This window comes from Grus americana, chromosome 25 (genome assembly GCF_028858705.1).
Source record: "Grus americana isolate bGruAme1 chromosome 25, bGruAme1.mat, whole genome shotgun sequence".
Lineage (NCBI taxonomy): Eukaryota > Metazoa > Chordata > Aves > Gruiformes > Gruidae > Grus > Grus americana.
Window position 1 is genome coordinate 4,987,018 of NC_072876.1, and position 16,411 is coordinate 5,003,428.

A 16,411-nucleotide genomic window follows, 5' to 3' on the forward strand; every position below is an offset into this window, starting at 1 on the left:
AAGGAGCATCCGTGGCAGGCAGCCCCTCGCCCTGTCCTTGCTGCAGCTCTGCCTTTGGGCACGGTCAGATAACGTGAGCCCTGGCTCCCGGGGGCTGGGGACAACCTCTGGGCAACCAGCACAGCCGTGGCAGGCCCAGACTCGGCCGAAGGCTTTTGGTTTAGCTAATGCATGTCACCTCCAGAAAAGGGGCTGGAAAAGGAACTGGAGGAAAGGTGAAGGGCAGAGTCGGGTGTTTCGTTTTCTACCGAGGGACAGGTCCAGGCAGGCACTCGGAGCAGCCCCGCTGCTGTTGAGTCAGACGCATTTGCTTGCCCAGATGATGGCTCAACCTCTCCTTCCAGATGCACGGTCGGTCCCTGGGAGGTGCAGCGAGTCCCTCACCCTGGCACTTGGCTGGTGCTGGCGCTGCCGAAGTCCCGGCTCCCCGGTCCCTGCTCCAACCTCCTTTAACCCAGCAGCCAGTCACTGTTTGCACACAGGTAGAAACCAGGCAAACACAGAGGGAAGGGTTTTACGCAGAGGACGGGAATGAATCCAAACATTTCCTAAACCCCCCTGCACGTGCCTCCCACCCCACAGACCGCAGGGGCAAAGGGACCTGCGCTTCCCACCAGCCATTTGCCACCACCGTCAGCCTCATTAGCCCAGTCCCCTTCCCTAGGGTGAGGGTTTGGGGGAGGCAGGGGGTCTCCAGGGAGCCCAGGACAGTGATTTATGTGTGTTTGCATTCGTGTGTGCCAGGGAGGGGTGGGAAGAACCGAGGCAATTCTGCCCGTCGGTCTGGCAGGAGCCTCCCAGGTGTAAATACCCATGTCTGAGCCCGGCTGGATGGGGGTTATCGCCCTGCCTGGCTTTGGCTGCAGCCCCGGGGATGTTGCCCCCCTCTGCTGCACTATGGGATGTGGGTTGTGGCATCTGGGTGACAACCCATAAATCACCCTGGGGACAGGCAGGAAAAGGTGGACGGAGGGGCGGTGTGTCTGATTCTCCCTACAAAGAGCTCCTTGATACTATCTAATGCTCACGCTCCTGAGACCCCAGGCTTCCCGTATCGCTGCTCCGCACGCTGCGGCTGGCGAGCAGCTGACTCAGTCGATAACCAGAGGATTACGGCTCCTCGTAAAACCCAAGGTCAAAAAACAGTAGAAAATTCAGAGCATAACAACCACCCTTAACAAAGGGCTGGGTACAGCCCCAACGCGGAGCATCGGGTCCTTCCGCAGCTCTCTGCATGCTTCTGGGGGGGGGCAATGAGATGGGGGGTAACGTGTTTCCCATCCATCCTATTTCTCGGGAGCGTAACAGAGTGAAGTCTTGTGCACGTCCTTCCCAGGGCAGCTCCAAACGCTCACAGCCAGCCCCACAGAGCACCCGCTCGGGTCCCTCCTGTCCCCATCCCAGCTCTGCCACCCCGGCTGCTGTCACCTCCACAGGTGAATGCATCCTTTCACCCTGCACCTTAAGGGCAGAGGTGACTGCTTAGGATTTCTTTTCATCTTTCACCTAAAAGAAGAAGAAATATCCCTGCTTTGTCTTGCAGAGCTGCATCTAGAGAGGGCTCATGGGAGCCCTTTTGTCTGAGATTTTTGCTTTGGCATTTAGTAGTACCCCCAGGTTTGGTGGATGGAGTTGTAGGTTCAGTACAGGGTTGTTTGGAGAAGGCACACAGCCCCACATGCATAAACACAGAACTCGGTTACATTTATAGAAACGTGCCAAAAAAAGAGAAACCTCCCTCAGCTTCCCGTTCCCAAACCCCTCAGCAGCCCAAACCCGGGGCTGGGCTGGAGCAGGAGGAGAGGCTGGAGCAGGAGGAGAGGCTGCAGTGCCCGTGGGCAGAGGGCTGCAGCTCCAGCCTTCCCCTGCTGTGGCCTCCTGGGCAGAGCACCGGAGCCGTCCTGGGCTGGATCCTGCCTCTCATCCGTCAGGTACAGCATCCCTCCTGCCCTGGGCTCCTGCCCCACTCCACGAAGCCTCAGGGAGCAGGAGTATATTAAAAGTGGGAGTAATCCCTGAACAAGTAAGAGGGCGAAAGATAATTTATCTGTCTAGCCTCTTCCTCTTCATCATCCAACATGGTGATACAGGGAAAGTAGAAAACCATGGAGTCCTTCAAGCACTTTTTAAAAGGAAAATAAACCCCCAATTTTCTGATCAAATTTTCAAAGGCTCAAGGCTTGCATGCCACTCAAAGCTAATGCTGGTGACCTGTGCAAAAGTGCTGGAGCCGAGAGGTAGGACACAGAGAGCTCCCCAAACACGAAAGTCTCTGTCGCTCTGGACCCAAAGTGCTGTAAGTGTTCCCTGCTGTGGAAAGCTCTTCGCTTCAGCAGCTGCAAATTCACCACGTCTCTCAAATACCGGGCGTGGGGGCAGCCCCACTTAACCTGCAGGAACAAAACCAAAGGCTTTAGGCTAGAGAGGGATCACCCGGGCTCATGCAGTCCCAAACTACAATTTGGGCTGAGCACCAATCTCTAGGCTTGTTCTGGTGTCTCGTGGGATAAGCTCTTCGTATCGAAAGCATACCAGACCTTTCCTTATCCCCTTATTCACAGTGGACATGCTGCAACAACACAGTTGGTCCTGTAAAAACAGGGCTGGGGTGAATCACCGATTTCTTTTTTTTTCCTTTAAAATCTGATCTGAAACTCTTTGACATTTTGATATTCGTATTGTTGATTTGCATTAAGATCCTCAAAAGAAGGTTGCAGAGGAAGAAACCCAGGGGGGTTTGTCAGCAGTAGGATGCGGGGTTTTGCAAGGAGTTTCATCCAGAAACAGAAAGCATCCACTTCTCTGTGGAGTCAGCAGCTGCCAGGGCTGAGCAGCACAGGAAAAGGGCTGGAAAGAGGGTGTAGACATGACATAGCATTTGCAGAAGATCATGCTTAAACTTCCAAGAAAGATAAACTGTCTTCTGCTGCCAGATCATGATGTAAACTTGGTGCTGTTAAAAACTCCATGTGAACCACTCCATGAGTAGCCACAGTCGTGCTTGACACCAGGGATGGCTCCCCACGCCACAGCTCACTCACAGACTCCCAGGGAGCCCACCCAGACCCACGACCCCTTCCCAGGGCAGCATGGCCACGTCCCGGTGTCAGGGGCAGGAGTCACCGCTCAGAGCAGCGTCTCTGGGTGCTCTTACTCACCGCTCGATGATGCTGTTGTTGAACTGGAGATCACAAGTTACTGACCTCATCTGCTCCAGGAGCTCCTGCATCCTGCCGGGGACACAACCAGCCCCTTACCCCCATGCTGCAGGAGCATCTCCTGCGGAAGGGCTGGCAGGGACACCCCACGGGTCACCGAGCGCAGCGGTGAAGGGCTTAATGCAGACTGTCCCAGCCCTGCAGACACAGAGCCCTCGCCCCAGCGCTCGCCCTGTTGCTGGTGCAGAGGATGAGCAGCGGGATGTCCCCCTCCTCCCCCCGGGAGCTGGGCTGTCTGCAAAACCCTCTTCCAAAAGACTCACCGAAAAGCCATCTCCTGGCGTGCCTGGCTCAGGTGGACGGGTGAAGCTGCAGGAGGAACCAGGGCCAAACTCCATTTCTCCGTCTGGAGAAACCTTTCCAGAGCCTGCAGAGACGGAGAGACTTGGCAGCCCCCGGCAGGCAGAGGCTCTCGGCGGCGGTCTGACCCCGGTGCTGCAGTGCCTGCGCCCTCCCTGCAGCCCTGCGAGCGCAGCGTGCCTGTCCCGGGACAAAACACTCGGGGAAACGACGCTACGTAGTCACACCCAGCACATCCACTGCTGCCGGACAAACAAAACGAAATAACCAAAGCCCCAGGGCATCTACCAGGTGGCCGTGCCGCAGCTTGTCAGGGAGTCCATCGCGAGAGCGGGAGGTGAAGCATCATCTTTTCTACTACTGCAATTCCTGTTTGTGGGGTACAGATTCCCCCGTGCCAGGCAGTCCTCGGGACCAGGGGTGCCACTGCCAAAGGTTTACCCATTCCTTGCTCGCGCAGTGGGGGAAAGCAAGATCTCCAGCGTGGATCACCCACAAAGAGCTGCAGCAAGTTATTTAAAAATACTCTGGTGTTTCCCCACTTAACACACGCGCTCATGCACACGGTGGGTGCTGGGAGAGGGAGCAGCAGCGTTATCTGGAAGCAGGGAGATGCTGTGCAGCATCCCCGGGCACCTACACTCTGCAGGCAGTCCTGGCACTCCATCGTCTCCACGCTGCAGGCGCCGATGCGGTTGCTGAGCCTCTTCAGGTGCTTCTTTATCTCACAAACTTTCCTAGAAAGAAAAACGGCAACGAAACTCCCATTCGATGTTTGGCAGCAGTGTGGATCGTTATTTTTTTTGCGCGTGTTTTAACTCTGTACTGCTTTCTGCGCACCTTTCTGGATCTAAGTTAAAACCCTGAAGGAAAGCAAATGAGTCACAGCAGCGTTGCAATTACAGCTGCAGCTCTGCTAACAGCCGCTGCAGGCCAGGTTATCCAAACAACACTAACAGCAAATTAATTAGGGAAAGCGTTGCTTTTATGAGAGACAGCTCAAGCCCATCACTTCTGCTGCAAGTGCTGCGCAGGCCGGTCCTCTGTGCCCGTGGAGGACTGAGCGCCTACCCAAAAAGGCTCCGTGGGTTTGCATTTCTTTTTGCATGCTCTCCTTTCACATTTGAAGCACATGAAGGCCAGAAAAGTTCCCCCTCGAGCTTGTCCTTGGGACCAGCCTCTCTGCAGGCAGCACTACGGACGCCGAAACTCAAAACAGGGGGCGTCTCGGTGGGCTCTGCTGCGGGGGCTGAGCTGGGCCAGGATGGTGCGGCCAGTGCCCCCCCTCTGCTCTGCCCCAGCCTCCGGAGTAAATCCTCCTGTGATTTTTTGGGGGACCAACTGCCCCGTTCCTGCAGGGGCCCCGGGGCGGAGGTGCCGTGCAGTCGGCAGGCGTGCCGTGAGTTATATAAAAATAGGTTTGGTTTGGCTTTAAAAAAACAAAAAAAAAAAAAAGGAAAGAATATTTAAGGTGAATGGTCCACCTCCAGTCCCCAGAAAAACCGCTGCCACATCACAAACCCTGGCTGCTCGCAGGAAGAAACTCAAACCAATTAAAACTGAAGTAACAATAAATTAAAAATATCCAGTTGTGACTCATGATGCTTTCTCCTTAAGGACAGAAAAACAGGTTCAAAAATACTCCAGAAAAACATGAAGAAGGTTTTTTTCCTCCTTGTGAGCAAAGGTAAAAGCCTGCTTTGGTGCCGACGGGGCTCCTGGGCTGCAGGATTTGGCAGGGCTCTGCGCCCAGAGAGGAATCTCACCCCGAGACAAAATTCCCGCTGCAGCCGAGGGGACATTTCGGCGCCCCGCGATGGGACGTGGTGGGAGGCGACTGTGGGCAGCAGCTTCTGTCCCCGAAGTGAAACCTGCCCATGGGCGAGGGTTTGCAGCGTGGAAACCCCCCCGGCTGCACAAGGGGCGGGGGGGGGAGACAGGGCAGGCGCTGCCCGCTGCTCCTGGGGCATTCCTGAGCACCTGAGACAAACTTCCAGCCTAAAAATCCCCCGCATAGTAAATCCTACGCGGCGCTACTCCGCATCAGAAATAGGGAGCAGGTCAAAAGTCGGGTTTAATTCTAAGGCATTATAGAAAATCATTCTCCTTCCACCCACACCGGCGGCCCAGGGGAATGGATGCTCCTCTCTAAAAGCAACCTTGCCATAAAAATCCAATTTCTGCAACATCCTCTTTCCCTAACTGCCTCCCCCTCTGCTGCTGCGATAGGCAGTGGATTGTGCTCAACCACTGCAAGGTAATTTGCTCTTTGCATTATTCCCCAAACACCATTTACCAGAAAATCATTCCTAATAAGTAGATCTCTTTGTCTCAACAGCAATTTCGTCCTGATAAAATAATCTCTCCCCATCAGACAGCGAGGGAACCAGGTGCTTGAACTCAAGCTGCAAGTTTAGGGGTTTTTTAAAAAAAACCAATCCACCTTCAAACAACAGGGCAGAAATACACGGCACGGGATAAGAACCACCATATACAGCAGGTTTCGCAGCAGTCACACAGAGCTGCTTCTTTAAGGTCTTACTACCCCTTTACGAGTCCCTCAGCAGCAGTTACCAACATCATCATCTCCATCCGCATCCCAACACTCGATCAATAGCAGAAAGCATCGGGAAGCCCTGGTTGTTGGCGAGTTACTGGAAAGTCCCCTCTCCCATCCCCACCGCGGTCCGAAAGCCAGAGCTCCGAAACCCCGGGAGAGGGGCTGGTACCTCATCCTGCTGCCGTGGAGGGCCAGGATCTCCTGGTACCGCTGGACACAGTCGTCCTGGAAAATCAACAGAACCTTCCTGGCCAGATGCCCTAAATTCACCCTAAAATCAGGGGGAAAAAAAAAAAAAGAGAGAGAACACTATTATTTCCATAAATGTATGAAAATGAACATCACAGTTCACATCGCAGGAAACCTAAAGCTGACTCCCAAATGGAGAAAGAGGCACCAGACGTGCAGTAATTAATTCTGCATCAGTGTTATAAAGAAAACAAAACTGAATTAGGATGAAGAGGAGAGGGAGGTTTGGGGGGCCAGGGGGATGCAGAAAGGGACACCCAACCAGGCTGTCATCCCCCCCGGGCACTTCTGAGAAGTCTTTGCCCTGGAGTTCAAGGCACACGTCCAAGGTTAGACTGCAGGTCAAGCAAGGTGAAGGAGCTGCGTGTTAAATTTCACCATCCCTGATATATACTGAAGTGTGCGTTTGATTTCTTGGGCGTGCTGAATTCCCCTGGTTTCAGTGGAAACTGAAAGGAGAATTTTTAAAGGCACAAAAGCCATCAGACACTTTATTCCCACTGAAAGTCAAGCAGATATGAAAGCACAGACACTTCCTAAATCAGCATCTCAGTGAACAAATGGCCACAAACTAAGCGGGAGCCGTAGCCTGAACCGCGTTTATTCCCCGCAGCCCCACACGGGGATTTGGCCCAACAGCAACTCCCTCTCCCCAGGTCTGCGGAGCTTTTCTCCCATCTTTGTCTGAAATAGCTTGTGGCTTGAAAAAATTTGCTGGGAAAGGTCCTGCATCAATGAATCACCCCAGGAGCCACTTATAGGCGCCGTCTCTCAACGCGAGCGACCCAGGAACATTTTACGTGCCCTTAGGATTCCATCGGGAACACCAAACGCCTGCCGGGCTGCAGCGTGGCTGCTAGAGGCGGGGGAGCGTTGGGACTTACTTATCCAGCTTGTGTATTTGTTCCTCATTGTAGCCCAGCCCTGGGGAGGAAAGACACCGGTCACCACACGTTTTCCTCTTCATAACCCAATAACCGGGCAATTTCACAACGCACAGAGATCGCTAAGGAGTTTTTCAGAGCTGCACCTCCCTGGCACTACTGTCGTGGCACAGAAATAACTGCTAGACCCAAAGTGAAATAATTCCCTTTTCCACCAGGCCAGCGCAGGGACGTTCCTGCTGCAGCCCCGCACCCCGTGCCCCCGCGGCCGCCGTCCCCGTCACTCACGCAGACACGTCCTGGCCTTCCTGAACTGCTTGTAGATCAGCTGCATCTTCTCCAGGCAGCACTCGATCTGCCGGATGCTGAAATACGGACAGGGAAGGAGGCGTGAGGCCCCGCAAGAGGAAGGGTATGAGGTTGGGGCGAAATTACCACTTTGGGGTGAAATCCGAACACGCTGTAACTCGGGGACGCTGCCCGTGTCTGTGTATAGGGCCACGATGCGATATTGCACGTGCGTGCACAGGGCTGTTAAAAGCTGTTTGCAACGAGGGGCTGTGCGCGGCTGTTTGGGAGCGGGCAGCGATGTCTGCTCAACCGAGCTGAGAACAGCAAAGCGTTGGCAGGGATTTCGGTAAAGCTGGCGCTGCAAACCTTTTGTCTTCGTGCGCTTGTTGCCTGTGCTTCACCAGTTCAGATAAAATGCCATCCAGCACCCTTTGACAGTCAAAGATGTTGTGGGAGCACTGAGAGAGCTCCTCGGAGACCTGCGGATGGGGAGGAGAGGTTGGGGTTGGCCGCTCCGAACGCTGCCCGTGCCTGCGGACGCTCCCCAGCCCCGCACGGAGCCGCCCGTGGGGACTCACCCTCTGCAGCCTTGTCTTCACCATGGCCGCGTCCTTCAGAGCCGGCACCCCGCTGCCTGCGGGAACAGCCTCGTACCTGAAGAGAGTCAGAAGATGGATATTCCTTAAGAAGAATATAAGGCAGAGGCAACCGTCACCTGGGCAAAGAAAATCCATCCCGTGGTGGAGGCAGCGTCGGAGTCCCCGGGGGGAGCTGGGCTGTGGTTTGTTCGGGCAATAACTCCGCGTTCAGGGTACCACATCTGAGCCACAAGATGCAAAGTGCTGATCCGGTAAAAACTCGCCCTGTTGCGTCCAATTTATTCCAAAATTGTTAGCTTCGTATCCACTGGCTTTACACCAGATCAGATGTTGTCTGCCTCTCTGCAGCTGGCATGAGAGTGTAACGCTGAGCGGTGCACGCTGCATAAGTCAGCAGAAATACGCCTGATCCAGACCGTGTTGGAAGGGATGGATAAGCCAGCAGCATCCAGCTGCAGCATTAGTGCTCTTGGCACTCCAGCCCTGCGTTAATCCGGCTGGAGTCAATGGGAACCATGTGTCCCTATCCTTTCAGATGAAATGGAAATTAAGAGACGTGCTAAATTGAAAAGAGTAAAAGAACAGCAATCCAGCAGCAAAGAATTTTCCACTACAACAACAACAAAACAGAAAAGCAAAAGAACTGTGGGTTACTTTAGATAAAATGGGTTCAGCTTGCCCTGGGGCAGCGCGGGTGGGAATGTGTGCATTGGTTATGGCAAGGACAGCCCAGGGTTTCACCGTAACTCAGCCTCCAATGAATGCTCCGCTAGTGGAGCCTCCTGAAGGGAAACAAGAGACATCTCATCCCAGATGGTGCGGTCGGGAGGGATGCCGGCTCGGTGGAAGGCAGCGTGATGTGCTGCCAGCGGCCCTCCCCGGCACTGCCCGATGCTCCGCGCGCTCGGCTCTGTTTGCAGGAAACGGGGCTGGTGATGCTGGACCCCGGAGGGGACCTGGCAGCTGATGCCATCCTGCCCGTTATTTTAACTCCGCTGGCAGCGACGGCTCTTTTTCCCTTTCCCGGGAGCTGGCAGCAGCAGCCCTGCCTCCTCCTCACACTCACCCTGTGGCTCCGGGCTGTAATCGTCTGAAAACCCCGGAGCAGGAGCCAGAGAGAGGACTAATTCTGGGCTCCCGTGAAACCAGGGACTGATCATTAAACACTGAAGGAAAGAGGGAGGAACAGCCAGGGTGGCTCATTTCCCGCAGCCTCCACATACAGTGAGAAAGCCTCTTACCTTCCAGCTACCAGCTTATTCCTGGAATTTTACTTATTTCTGATTATTCAGACACCTTTGAGAGTCCCACATCTTATCTGCAGCAGCCTCAGGACACCGCCGGTGCCTGCTGCAGCCCAGCGCCTGCATCCCCGTGGCTGCAAAGCCACACTTACAGCACGCAGGTCTTCACCTCAGTGAGCTGCAGGCAGGTGAGCACCGAAACGGCCCCTCTCCTCTGCTCCAAAATCCTCGAGCACTCCGTTTTCAGGTTCCCACTGCCAAGAGAGAAAACAGCCCATCCAACACGCTCCCCGGCAGCCCGACCTCCATCCCAGGGCTGGCCACGCGTGGCAGGGGGGTAGGATGGAGCTGGTGGCTCCTCTCTGGCTGCTCGTGAGAAAATGGGGGGCTGGAGGCATGTAAAACTGGGTGCAGCTCCCGGGCAGGGGGGGTCTCACCCGCTGGGCACTGTCCTGCCACTGCACAAAAAGCTTTTGCCCCAAAGGAAATGGGTAGGCCAGTGAAAACGCACCATGATAATATTGATATTAATATTAATTTTAATATTGATATTAATATTAACAATAATGCTGCTTTCCTCAGCATCTCCTAAACTGAAAAAAAGCACCTCAAAAGTCACAAATGGGGACAGGAGCATCCTCCCAACACTGAGTGGCATTTTCCGATAGGTCCAGCCCCTCGCAGCCTGGCACACGCGTCCCCCGCAGTGTCCCTTGTATGGGGGGGCTGTGCTGTGCCCCCTCCCCGTACCCTGTGAGGATAACGTGGTGGTCCTGCACTGTCTGGAGGCGGCCGGACACCCCCGAGCAGGGTAACTCCTAACACACAAAGCTCTCGGTGCTGGGAAGGGACGGGTCACCCCCCCCCCCACGCTGCCCGTGACCGCGGTGGCTCCGGCACTCACATCACCCAGTGGAGACCTCTCGCCAGCAGCTCCCGGCAGTGCCGCAGGGCCTGGGCGATCCGCAGCGTCTGGTGCACAGCGCCCACCGCGCTCTGCAAAGCAAAGGGCACTGCCAACGGCTGCGCCTCCACGGCCGGGGCTCCCCCGGGCTGCGCGGACACCTCCACCTACCTTGGCTGCGCTGCAGTCGGCCACCACGTCCACCTTGGGGATGAACTTTGGGAATTCAAGTGCCGCTGAAAAGACAGACAGCGGTCGCGGTGCTTTGGGGAGCCAGCCCGGAGCCCCCGAGTTGCGGCTGCAGACCCACAGGGACATCTCACACCCGCCGAAGCAAACCCTGCAGCCAGTCAGGATTTCAGGCACAGGAGCAGCTGCAATGCTGGAGGCTTAGTGCAGCTCTCCAAGATATTTTGGGAATGTGGACAAAGGCACGAACCGCCTGCAAAGCCTGGCATGGTGGGCAGCCGTGGAGCAACAGCTCACAGAGGGGAAAACTGGCCCTGAAACCTCCTAATCCTGCTCCAGCACCGTAACCCCTCCACCTCCTGCTCTGCTCTGGGGTCTATTAGGATGATAAGCGAATCTCCTGCCCCGTCCCCGGACGAAGCGTGCTGTGATGTGTCTACAAGCCAACGGTACTCACGGTCTCTGTATCTCACTCCTACCACGTCTTCTGCTTGCTCAGCGGAGCTCAGCAAGGTCAGAGGGTTGTGCTGTGTGGTTTTGCAGAAATTATGAGCTTGCAGATTAGGATCCAACTCATACAGATGACCTTCAAAAAAATATTCTTGATGGTGAGGGACTATGTTTGTTTGTTTGAAGACAGCATCTAAAAACTTGGTGGTACTGAAATGAGAAAGGAACAAAAGGATGGGGAATAAGCAAGGAGACGACCGCTCAGATTCCCATTGCTTTAACGGCCTGCCACCCTCTTCTCGTAGCAAAACATCCCACAAGGTCAGCAAAGGCCCCCAGACAACCTCCCCGGGGCTCTCCATGTGCGTGCCAGGAGCTGACGGCTCCTGTTCAGTGCACTCCCAGCAAAGCCTGGCTCATTTTAACCTGGTTTGTTTTAACCTGGTTTAACTGCAGTGCCAAGGGAACGGGCGCTCCTCCCCAGGTTCGTCTGCTGAAACAAGAGGCTGACGTTCCTGAGCTCAATTCCCAAATTCGCTGTTAACGCGGCCTTTCACGGGGCATCCTTACGTGTTGTAGGGGTGGATGTAGATGCGATGCGAGGAAGCCTGCTGCAGGGAGAAGACGTCAACCACGATCCTGTGCAGAATGTCATTGGTTTCTGCAAAAAACTGGTCGAATCCCCAGCATTTCTCCTGATCTGCCTCCAGGATGTTAGCCAAAATGGGTATCAGCTGGTCCTTCAGCCCCCTGTGGCAGCAAGAGGAGAAGAAGAGATGTTTGCACAGACTGGCGTAACGCTGAGCCATAAATCCAGCGACCCGTGGGGCTGGGGAGAGGTGCAGCCCCTTTTCTGCGGCTGAGCTCCCGTACCGACGGAGCCGCTGCCCTGTCTTGCACCCCCTTTTCCCAGCTGTAGAGCAAAGACCTGGTCGGAGAGCTCTGACGTCTGCAGATGAAAAGCTCATCTGCCTCATTAAAACGTCCCACGCTGTCTGAGGTGGGATGCCCTCTCCAGCCGCGGTGCCAGGATGTCAGACCCACAGCGGGAGCAAGGGACACTCACGCGGAGAGCCGGCAGGTGACGGGCAGCTCGTAGCTCCACTCGATGCTCCCGTTCTCCTGCCTCTGGACCCCCGCGATGGCTCCGGGAGGCTTCTCGGTGGTAATTTTGTACCTGTGGAAAGGAAATTGCTCGTGAAACGAGCCCAGTGACCTCTGTTTGGGCACTACGTCCCTCGGGTTCAGCAAAGAGGGAAAGGGCCGAACATGGATGGGTTGGGAAAGACACGATTCACAGAAAGAGAAAAATGTACAGAGGGAAAATACTTCAAGAAACAGTCAAAATGCTTCAAGCAAACATTAACCCCGCCTCCTCTTCCAGCTGTTTAGCCACAAAGTCACGAGGATGTATTTTGAGGGCAAACGTGGTAAATGGGCGCAGATCCTTTGCCACGCTGCACGTGCACACTCTCCCTAGTGCAGAGAGTATGGAATCAGCCACGGGCTGCGTTTCAGGGCTTTCTGGGCTACGTGGGATTAACCGAGCAGTATACTGCAGTGCACAGTCCCACGGTGCTGCTGGCACGCACCGAGCCACAGCCAGGTTGTCCTGCAGCCCCCAGGGCCACCAGCCACGGTGCCACCTCCCTACGCAGCAGCACCCAGCCCTCCCAGCTGTACCTACATGATCTCCTTGTTCCTGCGAGGTCCCCCGAAGGGAATGAAGGGGAGGCTGCCGGTGGCAGCGTGGTAGAAGGTGACGCCGATGCTCCAGAGATCGACGGTGACGCCGTACGCCTTCTGCTGCGGCTTCCGCAGGACCGCTCGCTCGTACATGTCCGGGTGCTGCAGGGGTGATGCAGAGAGCAGGCGCTGCCAACGCGTCCAGCATCGAGCCTGGGGTGCTGGGATTGACAACCGACTGCTCGCTTTGGCCTCTTCTATTGCTGGAACTTCCAAACAAAACGTCGCCTGTATCTCTACAACAAAAAAGCTGAGCCTACCCCCTTCAAAAAATGTGTCCCCTGCGAAATGGGGATCTCCACGTCACTGCTGCTCTCTACAAGTTGCCCAGCTGTCGGATGGAGAGATGGGGACTCCCAGGGGCTGCCAGACTGGCAACACACCATACTCACGAGATATTCCTCTGTCCCGTAGACAGACACAAACTTTTCATCGTCATCCAGCTCCCGGGCAGCCCCAAAATCCGTCAGCTTATAGATGCTCTGCCCATCTTCCCCCATCAGCCGCATGATGTTCCCGGGTTTGATGTCTCTGTGGACAACGCCGTTCTCGCGGAGGTGGTTCATCCCTGCCACTGGGCACAGGGAGGAGACAGCGTTCGTATGCGGGGCGGGAGCACTTCACTCCAACGTGTTTTGTTTAGATGTAGGAATGTGAGAAGGGATGGAGAGAGGACAAGCCCCAGGGCTGGTTGCACTTAAATGGGGACCAACGCGACTGGGGGATGGAGAGGACGAGCGAGCACACGGTAGGGCACTGCCCTCGTGCTCCCCCATCGTGGGGCACAGCCTGTTCCCACGGCCGCTTCCCGGAGCAGGTCTGCAAGGAGAAACCCTCGGGCTTTCCCTGAACGCGGAGCTCACAAACCCATCCCATCCGGAGGTGCAATTTCTGACCTCGCTCAGCCTGGCCCTCGCGTCCATAGCCCAGGGCTGGTGCCCGCAGGGTCCCACCAGCACCGTGAGGTCCCCAGCCCACAGCTCCTCGGCTATGCTCGTGGTGGTGGGCAGCTCGTGGTGGCGGGCAGCGGGGACCCCCGCACTCACCCACGCATTGCAGCACGATGAGGAACTCGGACTCTGCCAAGCCGAAGGCGTTTGCTGGGTCTTCCAGCACGTTCAGCAAGCTGCCGCTCGAGCAGTACTCCATCACCAGCACCTTCTGCTTGCTGCTGCCCTGTGGTGGGGAGCAGCCGTGAGGGCTCAGCTGGCCCCGTGTCCCAGCTGGTGGCCTGTCCCCCCCCCAGGCAGGACCAGGTCCCCCCCCTTGGCTGGTGGGTCCCTGGGATTTTCCTGCTCGGACAAACCAGCGTTGGAGAACGTCCCTGCTGTGCCACATGCCTGGCTAGGGGACAAGAGCAGGTCACATCCGCGCTCCAGCCCAGCGTCCCAGTGCCACCAGTGCTGAAGGGCTGGGCTGAGGCTTGGTGCAGAGCTGGAGGGAGGTGGGAGGAGAAGGCAGCCCGGGACCACCGCTCCCCTCCCGCAGCTCAGACCAGCCCCCCCACGTCACTGGCCCAGTTGGCACAGTGGGTTTCTGAGCTGAGGTCCTGCTTACCGTCTCCTCCACGGCGAACAATTTGACAATGTTTATATGGTTCAGCTTCCTCAGCATCTCAAACTCTCTCATCTGGACTTCCTGGGGCCGGAGGTAGCTGGCATTATTAAAGACCTTCACAGCAACCAGTTCGCCTGATTTCTGGGAAAAGAGGAAAATGAGAAAAAGGAAATGGGAGGTAACGGCATCCATGTCCTACGCAGCTCCGGCAGCTCCGTTACTGCTCCCACATCCCTCTCGGGATGCAAACTACGCTGACAGCATAACATGTTTTCTGACCAGGCATCCCATAGCCTTTGTCTTCTCCACTGCAAAAGCAAACTGCTGTCATTCACCTCCCTTTGCTTCCCGTCCCTGAAGCCCACGCGTTATACGGCAGCGCGTGTATTAGGCTTCATAAAAAGTTTATATCTGGAGCTGAGCTGGCAGCTCCCCGCCTGCTCTCTGCGGGACGGGGCTCTTTTCAAACCATCCTCGGAGCCGCCTCTCCTGCCCTGCGCCATGCAGACAGCTTGCTCAATAAACTTCAAAGGCCGGCGAGGCGGAGAGTCTGTTCCAACCCTGGCAAGTGTTTGCATGAAATATGCAAATCGCCAAGGACGGGGTTTTCAAAACCTCTGGGCATTCCCCCGAAAACAGCTTCCTCCCGCCGCGATGCACCAGCCAGCAGCCGGCGAGCAGGACCCGGCCATGAGCCCCCCGAAAGCTGCCCTCGACCTGCAGACCTGAGCTGGTGCGCAGGGGGAAGGAGCCAAATAAAAAAATGAAAATAAACCCCAAAGCTGTCCCCGATGCTGCCGGTAGCCTCTGCTCTCCAAGGGAGCTCCCGGGAGGGCGAGCAGAGGGGAGCTCGGGCATCCCTGCCCCGCGGGGCAGGAGGGATGGGGGGGACAGGGGGGCACGGCGGCTTTGGGGTGGCTCCCCCCCTTGCTGCCCCCACTCACCTTGTTGCGAGCTTTGTAGACACAGGCCGTGGCTCCCTGGCCCAGGAGGTCCTCGGTGCTCCAGAGGTAATTGGGGGTGCTCTGCATCTCCAGCAGTGCCGCTGCAGGGGGGAAGCACACGGGTCACCCCGGGGGGCCGCTGGCCTCTGCCAGCCGCGCCGCCAAGCCCCGGCGTTTATCCGTCCTCTCCTGGCAACGCACGGGGAAAAGAGCCGGCCGCAGGACATACCCCTTGGCAGGCGGCCGCCAGCCTCTTACCTCGCCGGCGCTGAGCGGGCAGCACCACGCGAAGGGCTGCGCATGGACGGAGCTGTTAGCGCTGCCAAAAAAACCCACTCTGTCGCTGGGACCCGTCGGGGCTGGCAGCGAAACACTGACAGATGCAAAAAAATACAAGCAAACAAACGCCGAGCTGCAAGGTGGCGAGAGGCACCTCCCCGCCCCGAGAACAGAAACCTATGGGATTGCAAAACCCGCTCTGCAAGCATCAGCTGCGGCTGGAGGAGGAAATGCTTCAGCTTCCTGCTCGAGAAAAAAATTCCCAGAGTTGCAGCTGTCCCCAGGCGTGCGGCTCGGCTGGCTCAGCGGCCAGGGCCGGGCTCCGGTCACAGCAAAGGGTGCTGAGCGCTGGCCACCACGCAGCCCTGCTTGTGGCGGGGAGATGGGAGGCGAGGTCAGGGCAGGATCCGCAGCCAGGGTCTGCGTTCAACCTTCGTTAGCCGTGCCGGGCACCCGCCGTGTGCGGGGTCAGCGCTCAGCCCCGGCTGCCCCCAGTGCAGGATGTGCATCCCACGTCGGGACATGTTTGTGACGAGCTGCTGCCGCCGTCCTGCTCCACAGAGCCACCGGCTGCTCACAGGCTGCGCCAGGGCCGGGGTGGTTTAGCTCCAGCCGTCCGTCTCCGAGAGCTGCTGTGCAGGAGCTACGGGTCCCAGCGGCTGCCCGCATCCAGCTGCAGGGATGGCTCCTGCTGGAGCCCTTGAGCCCGACCCAGGTAAAACTGCTCATAATAAAGCGCAGAGAAGGAGGGAGGAAGCAGGTGCAAACAGAGTAAACAGCCCTGATCCTTCCCCCAGCCACAAACCCATCCCCCACGTGTGTGAAGCAACAGATCTGGCCTGGTTCTGGCGCTTGCAAATGCTTCCAGAGAGTTTCAGAGATGAGCAAAGGGCAGAGGGGGAATTGCGGGGCGTTCCCGGACTCCAGCCACGGCTGCTCCCAAGCGGCACTGCCAGCATCGCTCTCACCGGGAATCACGCAGCGATTCAGATTGATC

General features: G+C 56.7%; 1 protein-coding gene across 3 annotated transcripts; it reads right to left on the minus strand.

The window, feature by feature from the left end:
- Positions 1-1,689: 1,689 nt before the first annotated feature.
- Positions 1,690-16,121, minus strand: IKBKE (inhibitor of nuclear factor kappa B kinase subunit epsilon). Of its 3 annotated transcripts, XM_054804082.1 has the most exons (21): positions 15,394-16,106; positions 15,136-15,236; positions 14,192-14,332; positions 13,681-13,810; positions 13,027-13,208; positions 12,576-12,736; positions 11,955-12,065; positions 11,459-11,638; positions 10,896-11,098; positions 10,421-10,485; positions 10,250-10,341; positions 9,498-9,599; positions 8,081-8,156; positions 7,869-7,981; positions 7,500-7,576; positions 7,212-7,251; positions 6,248-6,349; positions 4,159-4,255; positions 3,482-3,585; positions 3,159-3,230; positions 1,690-2,390 (listed from the first exon to the last, which is right to left on the minus strand). In XM_054804082.1, exons 2-21 carry the CDS (start codon positions 15,220-15,222, stop codon positions 2,357-2,359), a joined length of 2,169 nt encoding a protein of 722 aa, XP_054660057.1. In that variant the 5' UTR covers positions 15,223-15,236; positions 15,394-16,106; the 3' UTR covers positions 1,690-2,356. The 3 variants fall into 3 exon arrangements, 1 of the variants encoding a protein (XP_054660057.1); XR_008574171.1 differs by lacking the exon at positions 1,690-2,390 and having other exon boundaries at positions 3,189-3,230; positions 3,482-4,020; positions 15,394-16,109; XR_008574170.1 differs by lacking the exon at positions 1,690-2,390 and having other exon boundaries at positions 3,189-3,230; positions 3,482-4,255; positions 15,394-16,121.
- Positions 16,122-16,411: the final 290 nt, after the last annotated feature.